Source organism: Budorcas taxicolor, chromosome 12 (assembly GCF_023091745.1).
Source record: "Budorcas taxicolor isolate Tak-1 chromosome 12, Takin1.1, whole genome shotgun sequence".
NCBI classification, from domain to species: domain Eukaryota; kingdom Metazoa; phylum Chordata; class Mammalia; order Artiodactyla; family Bovidae; genus Budorcas; species Budorcas taxicolor.
Window position 1 is genome coordinate 74,707,531 of NC_068921.1, and position 20,560 is coordinate 74,728,090.

A 20,560-nucleotide genomic window follows, 5' to 3' on the forward strand; every position below is an offset into this window, starting at 1 on the left:
ACATCATCACCATCCACGCTGACTAATGTTCCTCTGTGACTCAGAAGACATCAATCTTCTAGCTAAATAAAATCGTTTTCGAATGAAGCACCTGATGCCTGGAAATTAGTTTCCTTACATAACTGGAAAAATGGAGGGACTGTTTTTGGTCTCACTGATTTCTCTTACCTGGCACACTTTCAGTTAACATTTAAAGTTAACAAGACAGAGAATCCTTACCAGTTAAGACAGAGCTTGGCCCCAGCATCAAACCGATGAACAGCTCTTTCCAATTCTAAGACACAAGAGTATGAAAATTTAAACTGCCCAGGCTCAAGAGCAGAGCAAAGGATAGAAATCTAGGAGAAAACCAGTGAAAAAGGCTTCTTCACATAATTGGAGAATCAAAGGAAGGAAACACACTCAGTACATTTTAGAGCATATATATATATAAAAATTATCTTGAGGCTTAATGTTAATAAATTAATTGATTAATTAAATTTCTCAGGCAGCCAAATTCATTTTTAGAAAAAGATTGAAACATGCTTTGAAATGGAAAACTACAAACAATTCACCCTCTTTGCCTCTCCTCCCCACTTAATGAATTTTTATCTTTCGTCTATTTAAAATGGTCACAAATTAGGTCTTTTTTTTTTTTTTTTAATCTATTTGGCTGTGCTGGGTCTTAGTTCTGGCATATGGGATCTAGTTCCCTGACCAGGCATAGAACCCAGGCCCCTGCATGGGGAGCGTGGAGTCTTAGCCCCTGGACCACCAGGAAGTCCCCGCAGACTAGGTCTTAACCGCACAGCAGTGCTTGAAGGCACCGGGCAGTTATTGGCATGACCATAAGGAATCACAGATCTGCTCCCGGACTACTGGCTGCCCTAAATGCAGATCAAGAGGCCGACTCCAAGCGTTTGCAGCTCCCTGTAAGGAAGAGAAAGCACCAGCCTTGGGGAAGAGCACTCGGCCTCCGCTCCATAGTCCGGGGGAGCCGGTGGAATGATGCGCTGTGCCTTCTCATATGGTTTTCTGGGGAGAAATGCAAACTAAGCCACAGCTCCCGTTGTGACCTGGGCCATGCAGCTACACAGCCTGATTCATGCTTTTCCTTTTACTCTCCTAAACTCACTCCCTTCCCTGGTGGCTCAGCGGTAAAGAATCCAGTAAAGAATGCAGGGATGCAGGTTCAGTCCTGGGTCGGAAAGATTCCCCTGGAGAAGGAAATGGCAACCCATTCCAGTACTCTTGCCTGGAGAATCCATGGACAGAGGAGCCCGGTGGGCTACAGTCCATAGGATCACAAAGAGTTGGACATGACTGGAGTTATTTAGCATTCAAGAAACCAGCACACAAACTCACAGCTGTGCAGTGATTGGTGGTGGGTAAAATCGAAGGTATTGCTAACTGCCTGTCAGCATGCCTGATTTTTCTTAGTTTTTGCATCTGGCTGCCTCTCCAATCTTCTTTTATAACATCCTACGTTTCCTCCATCCCTTGCAAGCAAAAGAGAAAAAGGAACACACCCTAGAGAAGTTTGTAAACATTCCCTTTTTATCTGTCTTTAATAATGGGCCTCCCTGATAGCTCAGTTGGTAAAGAATCTGCCTGCAATGTGGGAGACCTGGGTTCTATCCCTGGGTTGGAAAGATCAAAGGGAAAGGCTACCCACTCCAGTATTCTGGCCTGGAGAATTCCATGGACTAAGTCCATGGGGTTGGAAAGAGTCGGACACAATGGAGTGACTTTCACTTTCAATCAGTATAATATTTTATGCTATTTGCCAAAAGAGTATAGCATACATAGACTATAAAAGATGAATTATAATATAAATTGGACTAAATTTCTAATAAGCAGAAAGTTCTTATTATAAATTCACCCATAATATTGATGAGATGGGCAGTTGTTCATTTTGATGAGACTTCTGGTTATCATTTGCTTGTAGTCATTCCCTGAATCTATAATTTCCTCTAATTCTGATGCCCTTATGTGGCTTGTATTTTATTTGCTGTATTATGTAGTTGGAGCTAATGATACAAGGAGCTCATGTAGTTCAATTAGTTTATTTAAATTCAAAAGAAGCCTGAAAACCTAATCTGTCACTTGCCTTAGAGCAGAGCTATTTCAGTCTCGTAGTTAATGTTAGGAATTAAGCCTCGATGTAAATAACCATTTTATTCCGCTATGCTTTGTCTTGCCCATATCTTTCTGGAAATGTGCTGGAGAAGGAAGAGAAGTCAGGCCAAATGTTAAACTCAACCTTTGCTCCTGACTTAGACCCAGAAAAATGACAAACCAATAGAAATCTGCTTGAACCAAGGCCTTTGTTTTTTTTCACTTTCAAAAACTTTTGAGAGATTTTGAAACTAGGGAAACTGAGTCTGTGAGCATCTGATACACCCAGCCAGTTTAGCCACTGAGAAAATATCTGCTAAGCAACTTGGGTTTCCCAGGTGGTTCACCAGTAAAAAATTTGCTTTGCCAATACAGAAGACGTGGGTTCAATCCCTGAGTCGAGAAGATCCCCTGGAGAAGGAAATGGCAACCCACTCCAGTATTCTTGCCTGGAAATCCCATGAACAGAGGAGCCTGGTGGGCTACAGCCCACGGGGGTCACAAGAGTCAGACACGACTGAGCACAGCTAAGCAGCTTACATCACAGGGACCTAAGCAGTGGTCCCTTTGATTGAATTTTCTAGTTTCAAGCTGTGTGCACTGTAGGTACTTAATCAATCCTCCAATTGATTTTGACTCAGTTTGCCATTTCTGCTGATGTGCTTCATATGGACTTCTCACAATTCTCAGAACTTATTGGGACTGTTACCAACAGAAGTCTCTGGTGTCCCTTTTTACTGTAACTGTTCTTTATGTGGCTTTCTCCTTTTACCAGATTAGGAACATTCCACAGGGAAATAGATATAGAATTGACAACATGTAGCAAATTATGGTTTTTTGCAGAGCAACTGTGGCTGTCTCTCAAGCTCTCACAAACATCCAAAGGGGTTCAGATGTGGGAACATGATCACACCCCCATTTGACAGATGAGAAAACTGAGGCACAGACTATTATATATTATGTGTAAAATTCAGTTTAACCGTCTTGGGATGAAGCCACAACAAGAACTGGGGATTTTCCCACTATGATGCATAGCCGCTTTAAACTAGATTAGTCATGCCATGTTAATCAGCCCTGACAAGTTTCAGCAGGAAAGATATTAAAGAAAATCAGATCTGAGGTGCTTCTAAAGAGAGAGAGAGAAAAGTTGGCACTGATTGTGAGAACAGGAATAATAAAAGTGTTAAAGAGCTTGGTAGAGAGGCCAGAGGGAAGCACCATGATAGAGACTGAACTAGTATCAGAAAGGTGTTTTTTTTTAATACCAGCTATTTTATCTGCTCTGCAGAGAAGGTGTTAGTAATAATGATGAGGAGGATAATAATAATAAAAACTTACGGAGGGCTTACTATGTGCCAGGAACTGTCCAAACACTGTATATGCATTAAATATTAATCCTTCCCCAAGTCTGCTGCTAAGACGCTTCAGTCGTGTCCGACTCTGCGACCCCATAGACGGCAGCCCACCAGGCTCCCCTGTCCCTGGGATTCTCCAGGCAAGAACACTGGAATGGGTTGCCATTTCCTTCTCCAACGCATGAAAGTGAAGAGTGAAAGTGAAGTCATTGAGTCGTGTCCAACTCTCAGTGACCCCATGGACTGCAGCCCACCAGGCTCCTCCGTCCATGGGATTTTCCAGGCAAGAGTACTGGAGTGGGGTGCCATTGCCTTCTCTGAAGTCTAGGAAGTGGGAACTATTGTTGTCCCCATTTTACAGATGTGGCAACTGGAGACCACAAGGTCCCCTGGAAATAACAGCAGACTGGATTCTGAGCCCACATAGTCCAGGTCCAATATTTCGCAGGTGGCTTAGTGGTAAAGAATTTGCCCGCCACTGCAGGAGATCCAGGTTCCATCCCTGGGTTGGGAAGATCCCCTGGAGGAGGGCATGGCAACCCACTCCAGTATTCTCGCCTGGAGAATCCCATGGACAGAGGAGCCTGGTGGGCTACAGTCCATGGGGTCGCAAAGAGTCGGACACAGTTGAGCGACTGAACACACAAAATGTTCAGGTCCAGGGACTGTTCCTTTTACCCCTGGTGCAAACTGCTTCTCCAGGAATGAGTCCAAGACAGAGCTGGCTTCAGAAACGTGGCTCCAGGACAAGAGGATCTGCCGCCGCCTCAGGATTTCGCTAAATTGGTTTCCCTCATGTGGAAGGTGAGGGAAGCCGAGAGGTTCTTCCCTGGCTTCCATGGGATCCCAAGCAGGCCCCTGGACTCAAAATGTCCCCTCAGGCCACTTTGGGAGTGCACACTGTCTGCCCCCAATCTTGAAGTGACGTGAAGTGAAGTGGCTCAGTCTTCAATTCGCAGCCTAACTCTGCGACCCCATGGACTGTAGCTTACCCGGCAAGAATACTGGAATGGGTTGCCATTTGCTTCTCTAGGGCTTCTTCCCAACCCAGGGATTGAACCTGGGTCTCCCACACTGTAGGCAGACGCTTTACTGTCTGAGCCACCCGCAAAGCCCCCAATCTTAGCATCAGATTCTCCCTTCCACAGCCTGGCCGGCTCCCTTGAAAACGCCATCACATGCTGAAAGCAGTGAGCAGCCAAGACCCAACTGGAAAAGGTGAAATTCAGTGGATCAGGCTGTGACCCTGGCCCTCAACTGGAAAAGGGGCCTTTTTAGAGTCTGCTGATCAACAGCATGGCTCGCACTAAGAAACAATTTCAAATTATCCCAAGTGATACAGCAGGGGCCTATTGTCAGTGTGAACTGTAGATCATATAAAATCCATTGCTTCTCCCATGGAAAACTAATGGGATATAGTTTTCTGCTAGCAATCCCTATGGCCAAAACTCCTACTGTTAATCCCTGTAACAATCTCCTAATTAATCTGTTTTCTTTTTTGCTTCCATATTTTAACTGACTTTTTCAATTAAGAGCATACGAGGAAAAGATTCTGAAACTTACTTGTTTTTAAATAAGCAATTAGAAAACCTCCTTTTCCAATTATGCTTTTTCTTTCTCGCACCAACCTGATTCTGAAATCTTTTCTCAGCCAAAGCCGCATTTATTCTCTCCCACGTCGTGTCATATAATGACCATGTAATTCTGAGAGCTCAGATCTGTTGTTCTGCCAAGTACATGTTGTAGTTATTTAACATTTTTCCTCTCGTCCTGTTGAGAATCAACATGGGTATTCTGTATTAGAATCTTTCATGGTCGCTTATTTTAATAAACTTAATTCAGCTTGAAATTGTTACTTGCTTCTAGCCATTCTCCCTAAACTGAATTTTCCTGCAGTAGAGAGTATTTTTGGAGATAGAATGAAGTATACAAAAATCCTATGTAAACTATATCCAAATTCTGTTATTGTTTTTAAATAAATGGTTTCCATAAATGGATTCCAAACAATGTAAACCATTACATTAGAAATAAAAATCCAATAATCAGGATAAGATTTTATTGTTGCTGTTGTTGTTCAGTTGCTAAGTCATATCTGACTCTTTTGTGACCCCATATCCCTCCAGGCTCCTCTGTCCATGGGATTTACCAGATAAGAATACTGGAGTGGGTTGCCGTTTCCTTCTCTAGGGGATCTTCCTGGCCCAGGGATCAAACCTGCATCTCCTGCCTTGATTGGCAGGCAACTTCTTTACTGCTGAGCCACCAGGGAAGCCCAAGATTTTATACATAGCATAAAACGTAAATCCTATCTGGCTCTTCTCCTGTTTCAAAACTTTCGGTGTCAATCAAGTTCATAGCCCTTAACTCAACACCCAGAGTTTGTTGTTACCTGGCTCTAGTCAACTCCTCCTGTTTTCTCTCTTAACATCCTCTCCACTGCAGCCCACACCGTGTTCTGCGATCCAGCCTTGAGAAACTTTGTGAAGGTCCCAGATGGTTCAGCCCCCTAGCACATCCTTTTCCTCTTTCTCTCATGTTGGATTCTCCCCCTCCACACACACACACACATGCACACACACACTCCAGCCCCAACTCACTCCCTTGCCAAGCTCCTTCTCATCCTTCAGGTCTCTGTTGAAATACGTTACTTCTTCAGAGCCCTCGCCTGCCGCCCGTCTCCATTCTAGCGCTCTCCCTCCGCCTTCTCTCAGCCTTCTCCAGAACCCGGTCCATAATTTGTAATTAAACATTTGTCTCTGTCGCTGTTTAGCTAGTATCTGTCTTCACCACTAGATTTCAGGCTTCCAGAAGGGAGGCAGCAGAGCCTATGTTTTCTCATCTTTTAGTTAGCTAGCCCTTCACTCAGCACCTGACACAGAGCAATAAATATTTGTGGAATGAAGGAAGGAAGGAGACCCTAGCCTGGAAATATACCACAAACGTGAATTTGATTCCAGAACACCTATCATTTCTATAGTTGGTGGGTCCCACCTGGAGCAAGTGGAGTCCTCTGGGGCTACCATCTCCACATTAGACCCTGATATGAGACCATCGGCCTGGACTCCTCGAGGGCTCCTGTTTTCCAGTTCTAGAAAGTTCTTCACAAGGAATCTGGGACGGCATCCCCCTGCTCCATCCCACAAAAGATGCTGTGCCAGTCCTCTTCTCCAGGGACTGGGTCCTACCTCTCTTATCTCTCCGCAAACTGTTTAACCAGGAGAGGAAGAGTTAAAATAAAACAAGAAACAATCCTGGCAGTCACAGGAAGACTTTGCCAAGACATTTTTCATCTTCATTCCTTGGACCAAAATTGAGAGACACTATTTTTGACAGTTTTGTTTTGTTTCACAGTGATATACAAAGATGCTTTACATTTCTGCTCACTGCCCCTCTCCCACTCGGGTATGACAACTTGCTTTGATAATCAGCAGTTTTTGTGCGATGATGCATATCCTGACAAATCTTACTCCTTAACAAAAACTTCCTTACAAGTTGTTTACTGTGTCAAACAGCTTGTTATATTTTGACAGTAGCTTTTCCTTTAGGACTTAAAGAGTCCTGTAGGATCCCTTTCTAAAATTCTGCTGCCTGGAGTCTTCCTGATGTTGAATTTGTATGCCTCAGACACCCATGCTATGATACCCTTCAAAATATTGATATTAATATTGGATCGATTCAGGGCCCTCTCTTCAAATATGGGTCCTTGCAGAAATATCCTATAGAATTGAAAATAACCTTAAAGTAAGGTACTTAAATAAGTATAATTAAGTAACTTTTATCATGCTTTCAAATGAAAAGTTACCCTATAGAAGAACCAAAAAACCAATCAAAATGTAACTAAATCTGTAGTTTTGTACTTACTGTAAAGAAGTGAAAAGGTTTTAGTCACTCAGTTGTGTCTAACGTATGGACTGTAGCCCACCAGGCTCTCTGTCCATGGAATTCTCCAGGCAAGAATACTGGAGTGGGTTGCCATTCCTTTCTCCAGGAGATCTTCCCAACCCGGGGATCAAACCCGGGTCTCTCACATTGCAGGCAGATTCTTTACCATCTGAGCCACCAGGGACTGTAAAGAGAATGATAGACAAATATTGTTTTCTTTCTTTGGTAATACTGACAACACTTCCTCAGTGCTTACTACCTTGACAAGCATTTCTCTGCACCTTTTATCTGTATTATTAATAACTCATCTAATCCTACAACAGCCCTTAGAGGAAAATACAGTAATTATTTTCATAGTACAGATGAAAACATAATACACAAGAAGTTCAAGTAATTTGCTCAAAGTTACAAAGGTAGCAAAAAGCAGAGCCAACTTATGTGCCCAGGTTTCTGCCTTCAGAGCCTGGGGCCTTAACCATTTCTCTTGCCCCTTTCCAATAGACAGAGCCAGGCAAATGAGCTTTTTCCATTCCCAAATCTTCATATATATTCTATTATATTTTAAATCATGTTAAGTAGCCTATCATTCTGCGAAAGGATAATGCTAGATTTTTACCCTCCCTGGATCTTCAGTTCAGTTCAGTCGCTCAGTCGTGTCCTACTCTTTGCGACCCCATGAATCACAGCACGCCAGGCCTCCCTGTCCATCACCAACTCCCAGAGTTCACTCAGACTCACGTCCATCGAGTCAGTGATGCCATCCAGCCATCTCATCCTCTGTCGTCTTCTTCTCCTCCTGCCTCCAATCCCTCCCAGCATCAGAGTCTTTTCCAATGAGTCAACTCTTCACATGAGGTGGCCAGAGTACTGGAGTTTCAGCTTTAGCATCATTCCTTCCAAAGAAATCCCAGGGCTGATCTCCTTCAGAATGGACTGGTTGGATTTCCTTGCAGTCCAAGAGACTCTCAAGAGTCTTCTCCAACACCACAGTTCAAAAGCATCAATTCTTCGGCACTCAGCTTTCTTCACAGTCCAACTCTCACATCCATACATGACCACTGGAAAAACCATAGCCTTGACTAGATGGACCTTTATTGGCAAAGTAAAGTCTCTGCTCTTCAACATGCTATCTAGGTTGGTCATAACTTTTCTTCCAAGGAGTAAGCATCTTTTAATTTCATGGCTATAGTCACCATCTGCAGTGATTTTGGAGCCCCCCAAAATAAAGTCTGACACTGTTTCCACTGTTTCCCCATCTATTTGCTGTGGAGTGATTGGACCAGATGGCATGATCTTCGTTTTCTCAATGTTGAGCTTTAAGCCAACTTTTTCACTCTCCACTTTCACTTTCATCAGGAGGCTTTTTAGTTCCTCTTCACTTTCTGCCATAAGGGTGGTGTCATCTGCATATCTGAGGTTATTGATATTTCTCCTGGCAATCTTGATTCCAGCTTGTGCTTCTTCCAGCCCAACGTTTCTCAAGATGTACTCTGTATATAAGTTCAATAAGCAGGGTGACAATATACAGCCTTGACGTACTCCTTTTCCTATTTGGAACCAGTCTGTTGTTCCATGTCCAGTTCTAACTGTTGCTTCCTGACCTGCATACAGATTTCTCAAGAGGCAGGTCAGGTGGTCTGGTATTCCCATTTCTTTCAGAATTTTCCAGTTTATTGTGGTCCACAGTCAAAGGCTTTGGCATAGTCAATAAAGCAGAAATAGATGTTTTTCTGGAACTCTCTTGCTTTTTCCATGATCCAGCGGATGTTGGCAATTTGATCTCTGGTTCTTCTGCCTTTTCTAAAACCAGCTTGAACATCTGGAAGTTCACGGTTCACGTATTGCTGAAGCCTGGCTTGGAGAATTTTGAGCAGTTAGGGCTTTGGGTTTCTCGTATTTACACAAACTATGTAAAATTGTTTATGTAAAGAAGACCTCTTATATGTGACAATTGAAACTTGTCATTAACACTGAATGACCTAAAAATAGCAATTCCAGTAAATACTAACCTTTTTTTTTTCTATTCCTATTCAGAACACTAAAAAAAAAAAGAGGCTATTCAAATTAAAGCAATCCTCTACTCATATTTTTACATCCATTCTCTCTTTTGCCATCCTTCTCAACTTCCACCAAGTTCACAAATATAGAGACCTCTTATCCTCAGTTTCTAAGCCAATGCCTGATAATAGTAGGTGCAAAGGTGCTTTAACTCTGTCATTCTACTAAGAAATGAATTCTATTAATCATAGAATCTTGAAGGTTAAAGGAGTCTTAGTGATCTCCACATCCAGTTGATTGTTTTACAGATGAGAAAGCTGAGGCCCCCTAAATGTGAAGTGACTTCCCAAGGTACCTGGATGTTGCTGCTGCTGCTACGTCGCTTCAGTCGTGTCCAACTCCATGCAACCCCATAGACGGCAGCCCACCAGGCTCCCCCATCCCTGGAATCCTCCAAGCAAGAACAGTGGAGTGGGTTGCCATTTCCTTCTCCAGAATCCGGCCCAACCAACCACCAATTATACAACCTTTGGAAAGTTTCTTGATCTTTCTGAGCCCATTAACTCTTTTGTAACACAGTGATCATTACAGCTGTTATAAGGAGAAAATGAGATAACCCTGTATAAACTATTTGGCACATGGGTAATCGAAAATATTCCTCACTCCAAGCATATAAGTAAGAACAGTAGGAAATTGTATTAATTCTCATAGAAAAGAAGGTTCCATCAATAAATTACTAATTCAGTGTAGTAAATCATGTTCCATTCCCTGGAAATAGTTTATACAGTTCCTTAAGAGTCCCAATTGTATCAAGAGATAAGAGCATTTACAAGAAAATCGTGTTTTTCCAGGCTAATCAAAATTTTTGTCTGCAGCTACAAAGCATTACATTAGAAGTGATGTGGTGGTTTAGTCGCTAAATCATGGCCCAATCTTTGCGAACCCATGGATTGTAGCCCGCCAGGGTCCTCTCTCTGTGGAATTTCCCAGGCAAGAATACTGGTGTGGGTTGCCATTTCCTTCTCCAGGGGATCTTTCCAACCCAGGAATCAAACCCACATCTCCTGCACGTGTGTTCTGCATTGAAGGTGGATTCTTTACCACTGAACTATCGGGGAAGCCCCTTACATTAGGAGACTAGTGATCAAATCGACCATTATGTGAACGAGCAAAATATAATAGCCAGACTGGTAGACATCAGACTGTATCACAAATTCTAACTCTGTTCTATGGAACTCTGCTTTCCCAAATCCCCTCATGAGGCCCAATGTATGTTTGTGCATGTAAGCCCATACATACATCTTGTATACCTGAGCCTTTCTGGGTGTTATCTCCCTAGTGAACTGACTGTATTTAAAGAGAGTTTGAACTGAGGTTGTCTGGGGGCAACTTACCCTCTATACAAGAAACGTCACTCTGTTTAGTCCTCCCTACTAATGGGCCGTGGCTACATCCTGTATCCCATGACCACCTCCCACCATAGATGGAGTGAATGTATTTGGATACCTGACATAAGGCAGCCAATCCGAAGGCTGGCCACACACCTTTCTTGAAGGAGCTGGCCTAATCTGAATGTGTTCTTGGAGATTTGATTGTAGCAAACCCTGAGACTAAGGCCATTGTCAAGGGAGGACAGAAAGAGAAGTAAAAAAAGAGGTGCCTGAGGCAAATTGGCAGGGCTGGAGGGACCCCAGGACACCATAAAACAATAAGTAAAGCAGAGTTATGATTAAATCTTCCTCTTAAAATTCTATGGAGAGAAGTAGATGGAGAGATGCCAAGACTGCTTTGATTCAGATTATTTTCAATTGTGGGTCCAGTTTGCCTGTATTTTTACATTAGACCTTCCAATACTGGACCCAGGTTGTCTATTTCAGGAACTTCCCTGGTGGTCCAGTGGATAAGAATCTACCTTCCAATACAAGAGACATGGGTTCGATCCCTAGTCTGGTAACTAAGATCCCCTGTGCCCCGGGGGTAACTAAGCCTATGAGCCGCAAATTATTGCAGAAGACCCAGCACAGCCAAAACAAACAAACAAACAAAAAAGTGTCTATTGCATACATTAGGAAGCCGGATGAAGCATCCACAATATGAACTTGAGCCTAAGGAGACACGCCGACCTTGCCCATGGGTGTAGAACTACTTTAGCATTAATGTGACCTATTCCTTCTGGTGTCCCTGTATCTGCCTCAGTGTCCTCCCTGCAGAGGGTAGCACACTTTCTCATGTTGACAACACGAGGGCCTCAGGACAGCACGGGCTGATGAGCTCAGACCACCAGGACTAGACCAGGATCTCTGTCTGCCCTTCTCCACTGCAGCACTGGGAGACTCACGCTTGGGAAGGATCCCGCGCTGCCCAACGCACAGCTAAAATAAGCGGGAGGCAGCGTGAGAGCTCCAGATGTTTAGAATTAGGACGACTATAAACAAATTTGTTTCTCCAGATCCACCCAGCTCGCTTTTTAAAATTACTTTTATCTCTGGTAAACAAGCTCATATTCTCTTTTCTTGGTTGCAAATAGACTAATTCTTCAGGGGATGACAATTCTCGTACTGGTTAGTACAGTTCGTTATTCTTTCTCCAGAAATTGCGTCATTCACACATCAACGTGATTCTTTCAATTGGTAGTTTGGAAAAGGTGGGAATACAGTATAAACATTAATTACCATTTGCAGCCACTCTTCAAAGACCGGCTTTAGGCACACCTGTCACCTAATTAATTTTATTTTTCACTGTGCCAACTTGAACGTCCCAGCGTTACTTTCGTTGTACACACTTCACAACGTCAAAACCTGACATTAAATGTTATATAAATAACTGTCACGAGAGCTGGGCAGGGACATGGGTGACAGCGTTCATGTAGCAAGCTGATCTGTTGCAGGTGATCATCTGAGTTCACCTGTGCATCAGTTACTAAGAAATGCCCACTCCTAGACTAATACTCCTTCCATCACTCAAATCAGGGATGTCTTCAGCCAACCTGGAGTGCACATTTCAAGAAATCAGATAGTGCTGATTACTATCCCCACAGCATAAATGTGGCACCTAATTATTCACATATTGTCATCGTTCCAGCACGCACATCTAGCAAGTTCAAAGCTTCCTTTTGATAAGGCAGAATAAACATGCTCCTCTGATCACCCTCCACACTGCCTGGAAGGGTCTGACTTGACTCTGCTGTCACCTTTCCTTAGGGTCTTTTGTCAGAGTTAGAATCCATTCAGAACAACAGTAACATCTCAGGAAGCTTCTCTGTTCAACAGGTTTGAGCAAGGTTGATGATCAGCTAATGCCCAATCCACTCCTTGTGTGTTCCAGCTCTGATGTATGTTCCAACACATCTGTGCTCACGCACACACACACAGATACACACCTTCACATAGATGAAGTGATTGTGAAATGGTTGACAAAGAGTTGAAAGCTACTTCTAACTGTGCTAAAACTAAAACTCTTTTTTTTTCTCCCCCAGGGCCGTTGTTCAAGAGAGAACTGCAAGTATCTTCACCCTCCCACACACTTAAAAACTCAACTAGAAATTAATGGGAGGAACAATTTGATCCAGCAAAAAACTGCAGCAGCCATGCTTGCCCAGCAGATGCAATTTATGTTTCCAGGAACCCCACTCCATCCCGTGGTGAGTACACTGAAGCTAACGAGGACGGGCTTGCTGATGAAAGTGTTGGTACGGGCAATGTACCAACCGTTGACCTAAAATGGCCTCTCTCTACTTTGTCTCTTTGGCTACAATTAAAGCAAATAGCTTTGAAGCTAAATAGATGCTGAAAAGAGGGTCTTTTAGATTATCCAAATGGGAAAAAAAAAATGCAGGAGGAAACTGTAGGCAAAGGCAATTTCTAATCGATACCCGGAAAATCTGTGTCACTCCAGCTCTTTCTCACCAGTCACCTCCACATTTGAGCTATCTTAGAAGGGAAATAGTTCTCCATTGAGAGTATGAATCAATGATCTATGTAAATAGGAGATTTTGATGCCTAAAACATCTTTAGCAATGCAACTGATTATTTCATTTCAATGGTATCATTTTAAGGAAGGGGAAAAATGAAACCAGAGAAGTTAATGGATTTACCCAATGTCCTGCAGTTAATCAGTTGTGGAGCTGGGCCTAGACCTCAGACATCTTGACCAGGGCGCTTTCTGCTGTCTGCTCCACTCCCGACCACCACCACCCCCGGGGCCTGAAGGAAGCCTGAACCAGGGTGCCTCAGCCACCCACACCTGCTGTGTCAGAGGCCAGCAGAGGGTGTGGCAGCCGTGGTGAGGACCACAAGATTAAATGCCAAGGGAGTTCAGTCTATGAATATGTATTGTGTAATATTTTCTCCCTGACTTCACAGTGTTTGAAAGTATTTCCTTAAAGGTCTGGAAATTGCTTTAGGAATGAGGCCCTGAGGGAAAGGAGTGCTTTTTTTTTTTTTTTTTTTTGCCTTTAGTGAAGTTCGTTCACGTTTGTAAATTATTTGTCAAAAACAAGCTAATTAAAATAAAAAAAAAGCCAGTGAAGTGGGTGAAATTTGCTCTTTTTTTAAAAAAAAAGTACATACACAAAAGACAATTGTTTAAAAATCAGTCTTTATTGTATGAAAATTCTATTGTTATTGAAAGCTGCTAAATGAAAAAAGGATAGCTACCAGGGAGTTTCTTATTGTGTGTCTGTGAGATGAGATGGGGAAGGTGGGGGCTGTCCAGGAAGAGGGGAGAGGATCTGGGTAGATGGTTGGCAGTTCTGCTTGTCTCCAGGTTTCTACCCAAGAATAGTGAGTGGCACCAAGTGGCCAGGAACCAGCTCTGCCCAAAGTGAAAAAGTGCAGGTGCAGGTGTGAAGGACCCTCAGATAAATAAGCTACAGTCTTGTAGGTGTAGACAGACTCAGGGGAAAGGCAAAGCAAGCCTCAAGCCCAGGGAACTAGATTTCAGATGAGGCAGGAAAGGCTGCTTGGAGGAAATCCCGAATAAGTACCTCTTAGGGCTTCCCTGGTGGCCCAGCAGTAAAGAATCTCTCTGCCAGTGCAGGAGACGCAGGTTCGATCCCTGGGTCAGGAAGATCTCGTGGCGAAGAAAATGGAAACCCACTCCTGTAATTTTGCCTGGAGAAATCCCATGGACAGAGGAGCCTGGTGGGCTACAGTCCAAGGGATCGCAAAGAGTCAGACACGACTAAGCAACTAAACACACACATAGGCATTTAAATGGATCTATCTAAAACCACTCACAAGTATATTTTATGGTTTCTTTGTTGATACACACATATAAATTATTTTATTAAATTATGTAAATACTAAAATAATTTAGTTATGCATATTAATAATGTCTATGGGAATAAATTGAGAACCACCTAGGTCAACATAGTTGCAATGCATTATATCTCAACTCATTTTAATCATTCACTTCTTATTTATTTAGAATCTGTAAGGATTGACCCTGGCACTCAATAATGGCCTGTTAATAAATTCCATTCATGTTCTAAACTGTTAATTGAATTTTCTTTGAAAGTTATGTTTCCATACTGTCTCATATATTAATTAGAGGACAATAATCACGATTGCTCTATGAGAAAGAGGTATTACATTTAAATACTTTAAGAGAGGTCTTTAAATCACAAGAGAAATTGGGATGCAAAACTGTAATAAACTTAAAAGTCATTGACTCTACAAACAAGTAATTTCAGAGTCACAGGAATGAATTAGTGACAGTAAAACAGTTCCTAGAACCTTCCAAGGAAATAGGGTCTTTGCTGATGTGATTGAGTTGGGCGTCTTGAGATGGGGACATTCTCCAGGATTAAATGCGATCACAGGCATCCTTATAAGAGAGGCAGAGGGAGAGTTAACGCACATACAGAAGAGGAGAAAGGCAATGTGCTCATGGAGGCCGAGACTGGAGTGATGGGGCCACAAACCAAGGAACGCCAGCAGCCGCCAGGAGACGGAAGAGTCAAGGGGCCGATTCTTCTTTTCTGGAGCCTCCAGAGGGAACACAGTCTTGCCAGAACCTTGATTTTGTCCCAGTGCAACTGGTTTCACACTTATGGCCTCCAGAACTCTGAAAGAAGAAATGCATGTTGTGTAAGCCACCAGGTCGGTGGGAATCTGTTAGACCAGCCTCGGGAAACGAATACATGCAGAAATTGCAGAAGACAAAGAAACGGCTAAACAGAGTCACAAGTACCACTCTATTTTTAGGTTTCCTTCTAGGGTAAGCTTCTCTAAAGAGCTCCGGATGGTTTTTTTCACACCCTTTATCTTCCATCTGCCCTGAAATCTCTCATCTGCTGAAATCTCTCACCAGTGACCTCCATATTGCTTAACAGGTAGTCACTGATGCTGGCATTATTCTTTGGAGATCTTGGTAGCAGGCAGCCAGTCTCTCCTTAGAATGTGGTCCATCTCCTCTGCAGAGTGCCCCTTCCTCTCTGACACGCCTTCCTCCACTGTCTCCTTTGCCCGTTCATTTCCTCTATTCTATTCGGGCTTCCCTGGTAGCTCAGTTGGTAAAGAATCCGGCTGCAATGCAGGAGACCCTGGTTTGATTTCCAGGGTCAGGAAGATCCGCTGGAGAAGGGATAGGCTACCCACTCCAGTATTCTTGGGCTTCTCTTGCGGCTCAGCTGGTAAAGAATCCTCCTGCAAAGTGGGAGACCTGGGTTCTATCCCTGGGTTGGGAAGATCCCCTGGAGAAGGGAAAGGCTACCCACGCCAGTATTCTGGCCTAGAGAATTCCATGGACTATCCCCATGGGGTCTCAAAGAGTCAGACACAACTGAGCGACTTTCAGTTTGCTCTATTCTGTATTGAGGCTGCTATGCACTGATGTTCCCAGTGCTGGCTGCCTCTGTCACTTACCTGCTCCTTCGTGGTCTCATCGATTCCTGTGGCTTTGGGTCATCTACAGGCTGAGAACTACCAAAGGCATGTTCTCAATCCATGAGCCCTGGGTTTAGGTACCCAACCTCCTCCTGGATTCCCCTTCAGAATTTTTCCCAGGAACTTGACATGCTTAAGACCAATTTTCCATTCTACTCCCTTCTCATCTCAGTAAGTGTAGCCAGCAGTTTCAAACCGAAACCGAACAGGTTCTCTCACATCCAGCTCATCAGCAAGTCCTGTCATATGCCCTCAAGCCCACCTACTTCTCCTTCTCCCAGGACCCTCATCTTAGCTGCCATCAACCTTTCTTTCAAAATACTTGATAGGCTTTACCCTCCTTGTGGTGTTTGTTTAGTTGCTCAGTTGTGTCCAACTCTTTGTGACCCCATGGACTGTAGCCCACCTGGGTCCTCTGTCCATGGGATTTCCCAGGCCAGTATACTGGAATGGGTTGCCATTTCCTTCTCCAGGGGATCTTCCCAACCCAGGGATCGAACCTCTGTCTCCTGCATTGCAGGTGGATTCTTCACCACTGAGCCACAACTCTTGCTTTATCCCAATGGGCACAGCAACCAGAGGAATCTTTTAAACACATAAATGGTATAACGTCACTCCCTTACTTAAAACCCTTCAGTGCTTTCCCGTTTCACTGGAGACCAAGTCTAAATGTGTAACCTTGATTTTATTTACAGTGTCAAGTCCCTACCCAGCTCACCTCATCAGAGGCCACTCTTCCCGTGTCCCCTGAGACCAAACCAAACTTTCAGCTCTGTGAACACACAGAGCTCCTGTTTGCTTAAAGGCTTTTACTTTTGCTGGAAGCTTCCTACTGATCTTCATATTTTAACTTCATCTTATTCATAAGGACTCCAACTCTGTCGACTGCAACCCACTGCCAATCTCTATCTCTAGCCTCTATCTTCTCTCCATCTCAGAAGTGAGGCCTCTTCATTTCTGCTTATCCGTAAAATCACAAGTGAGTTGTGATTTTATTTCTTTGTTCTTCCCCATTAGGGTTTAAGTTCAATAAACGGAGACACAGTGTTCTGGCACCATGTCTGTACCAGCGATGAATATTTATTGAATAAATGAAAATGCTAATGATTCTTTCCTCTTATAACGCTTCTGTCTCAAATGCATTACATCTGCAAAGTCTCATTCACCCTTCCTGCGAGGAGTTTTTCCTTCTCCAGTTCCTAATGGAGTATGACAACAGTTCTTCTCTCCTTTCCTTCCAACCATACGGCCCCACCCCTCGACTCCCACACAGACATCTCACGTACACTCACAATAAAGTGGCAGGTGGGTGGCCTTTAGTACGACAGAGATTAAGAGCCTGTGCGATCCAGTCTTTAGTGGCAAGATCTTGCACTGAACATTCTGCCCTCCAGAGATGCTCCTGGCAATAAAGGGAGAAGGCTTAAGAGATGCCGTGTTTTAGGCCTTTCAGTTTAAGTACCAAATACCTATCCTTTGAAGTCAAAGCTTTCTAAATGCATGAGCTCTCATGTTCTTTTTCTAAAAAGGCAATCGACCACATTTTAGAGCCATAAGATACGTCAGGCCACTTAGTCAGTCCTCCCCAGCCCTGATCCTTTCAAGCCACTACAAAATATCAAAGTGCATGTGTGCATGTGAGCATGTGTGTGTGTGTGTGTGCGTGTGTGTGTGTGATCTTTGAGGCCACATCTACTGCTGTGAGTTACAGAGAAAGCAGAGTGGAGAGTGAGAAGCCAAGGAGAGAAGCACAGACTCTTGGAATGAAGTCCAGAGGCAAGATGGCAAGACCTGCATTTCAGACACGATTTTCTTCTAGAAGGCTTTCTGCATCTCTTGTCCTCTGGCCTTGCTGCAGTTGGTGCTGGGAGATGACAAGGACCAAATGGATCTCAGACCACCTGGCAACAGCCCCCCTGCAGGAACCACAGGGCCAGCTCTCCCGGCCCTGGCGGGTGGGCTCCCAAGAGCAGAGTCCCCTGGAGATGCTGCCTTTCTTCTAGCTACCGACTCAGACCCGAATCCAGACATCAGCCTCCACTCTACCTTGAGACTTTCGCTCGAATCCAGGATCTGAGACCCACTTTCCCAGGCAGGCGGCTGTTCAGAGCAGCCCTAACCTCCTGTCTGCGGGAGGCCCTGGGCTGACTGTGGGACGTGGCTCCCTACCAAGGCTCTCTCTGTACACTTAATGTCTGTAAGGGCAACTCGTGGTGGGTTATTTTTTTTTCCCCCCTCTTCTGTTTTATGAACTTACCAACAAAATCTAGTAAGGGCAGGGGAGTCAGAACAGCCCCAGACTGGGAGCCAGGAGTCCGGGGTGCTCTGCCTTGACTCACCTTGGCAGCACTGGCCTTGGGTAATCCATGCAGCCTCTGGTCTAAATTGCTTTCACCTGCAAGACTGTGCGGTTCTGGCTGCCAGGCTCGCTTCTCGCAGCTGCTCAGGAGATTAAAGCAGACACTATGTGTGAGAACGCTTTTGAGAACAGCCCAACCTTTCACAGATGTAAGGTATTACTGTCACTAATAATAACAACAACAATAATAATACAGTGCCCATCTCTGAAAATCAGTATTTTTTTTAACTTTTTAACGTCAACGAAAAACACTCTTGATAAGAAAAAAGAGAAAATATTTAATTGAATCTATCTTCATAAAGTCTATGAACTTTTAACTTTCACGTGAAAGAAAACATATACTTTCCCAGTCTATATTCAAAGTAGAGACGATGTTTGCCTTCACTTAATAAGATTTTTATACCTCTTATATTGCTATGCTAATTACATTCCTGTTATAGAATCAATGGATAATTTTTTGGGGGGGGACTTTATTAATACTAACTTTTACACTACTAATGATAGCTGCTATTTTTGAAGTTCAACTATGGGAAGTAAGAGAGAAATAACATCTTGCTCAGCCCAACTCTTTAAGCTAAGTAGTTTTACTTCCCTTCTGCAGAAAAGCTCAGGGTAAAAATTTCCTGCCCAGGGTAAAAATGAATAAATGGCCAACCTCAGGATTTTGAATTCATGTCTCCCTTTGTCTCATATTTGTGTTTTTACTTTTAAATAATACTCTCCATGAACTTTATTACAGCTCTGCATCAGTAGAACAAACTGCAACATTCCTTTTTGATCATTAAATTAGATGAACAAGTAACATATTTGAGAAAGCAAAATTTAGCTAATTGCAAGAGATTTGTTGATATCCAAAAAGGTTTGGGGAAATGAGTTTTGAGGTTCTGACAGCTCATGGACAGTCAAGATACAACATGAATTTCTGTCACTATGCTGATCTGGGCTTCAGATGATCTACAAGGGAGGGATATTGGGAATTTGATTCAATAGAAAGTCAAAAATGGAGATATGGGGGAGGGCTCTTTTTTCTTAATGTTTATTTTGATCATTAGTCTTTGAGTTAATTACACAACTAGTACTAGATTTTTTTAATATTTATTTTCACTCATTTATGACAGTGGTCCTCAAACTGGGCCGCACATCAAATCATGTAATAAAATTTTTAATGCAAATTTCAAGCCCCCCCTCAACCCAGATCTGTTAAGTCAGAATTTGTGATATCTCTATCTATGAAATTCCCCCCAGGCATTTCTGATCTAGCTGGTTCTTTGAATCACTGGTCGTTTTTTTGATTTATGACCTTTCAGAATTGATTCTCTTAAATCTTAACATTATATCGTCCTTATACCATTTAAATCACTTGGCTTCTTTTCAATGGTACTGAATTATAAAAGCTACAGTTACTGAAAACCACAACGTTCTATAATTATGACTCAAATGGGTTGAAAATGGAAAACATACACATATAAAATTTTGTAGAAAGTTAAGGAGGAAAAAAAAGTCCTAGCTGCCATCAGTTTCCCATGTTGAGACCTCATGTTGCAACTTTCTCCCAAAGTGAATTGTATGGCGGAGCCATAAAGATCTAAGAGCCCCTCGCGGGAATGCTGGCAGCAGCTCTCGCAGGCCATTAGAATCACCTCTTCCATCCCTGCCCACCCCCAGCCACTTCAGTAAAGACTTTCAGCCTCCCTAAGAGCTCCCGGCGCAAACTATCAATAATTCACTGTTTTCTAACATGATCATTTGTAAGAGATATTTTTCTGTTACTGCTGTCAACAAAAACCTGTTTAATTCGCACAGATTATTATTTTCCCCATATGTTCCACAACTCAGAGCTATAAATAGACAACAGGAATGTTACCCACAATGTACAAATAGAGAAGCAGCATGACATGGCCAACGGCGTTGTTCAATATTAGAAAACTGCGTTGACGTGTAATTGCAAATATCTGAAAACTGGTCCTAAAAATGAATAGGTT

At 43.2% G+C, this 20,560-nt stretch overlaps 1 protein-coding gene across 4 annotated transcripts in view; it reads left to right on the forward strand.

The window, feature by feature from the left end:
• MBNL2 (muscleblind like splicing regulator 2) overlaps window positions 1-20,560 on the forward strand; it is a 166,397-nt gene that overhangs the window by 99,796 nt on the left and 46,041 nt on the right. For all 4 annotated transcript variants that reach the window (XM_052650271.1, XM_052650273.1, XM_052650269.1 and 1 more), the window contains one exon: window positions 12,808-12,972. In XM_052650271.1, coding sequence (XP_052506231.1) covers window positions 12,808-12,972 — 165 coding nt within the window. The remainder of the gene's footprint in view (window positions 1-12,807; window positions 12,973-20,560) is intronic.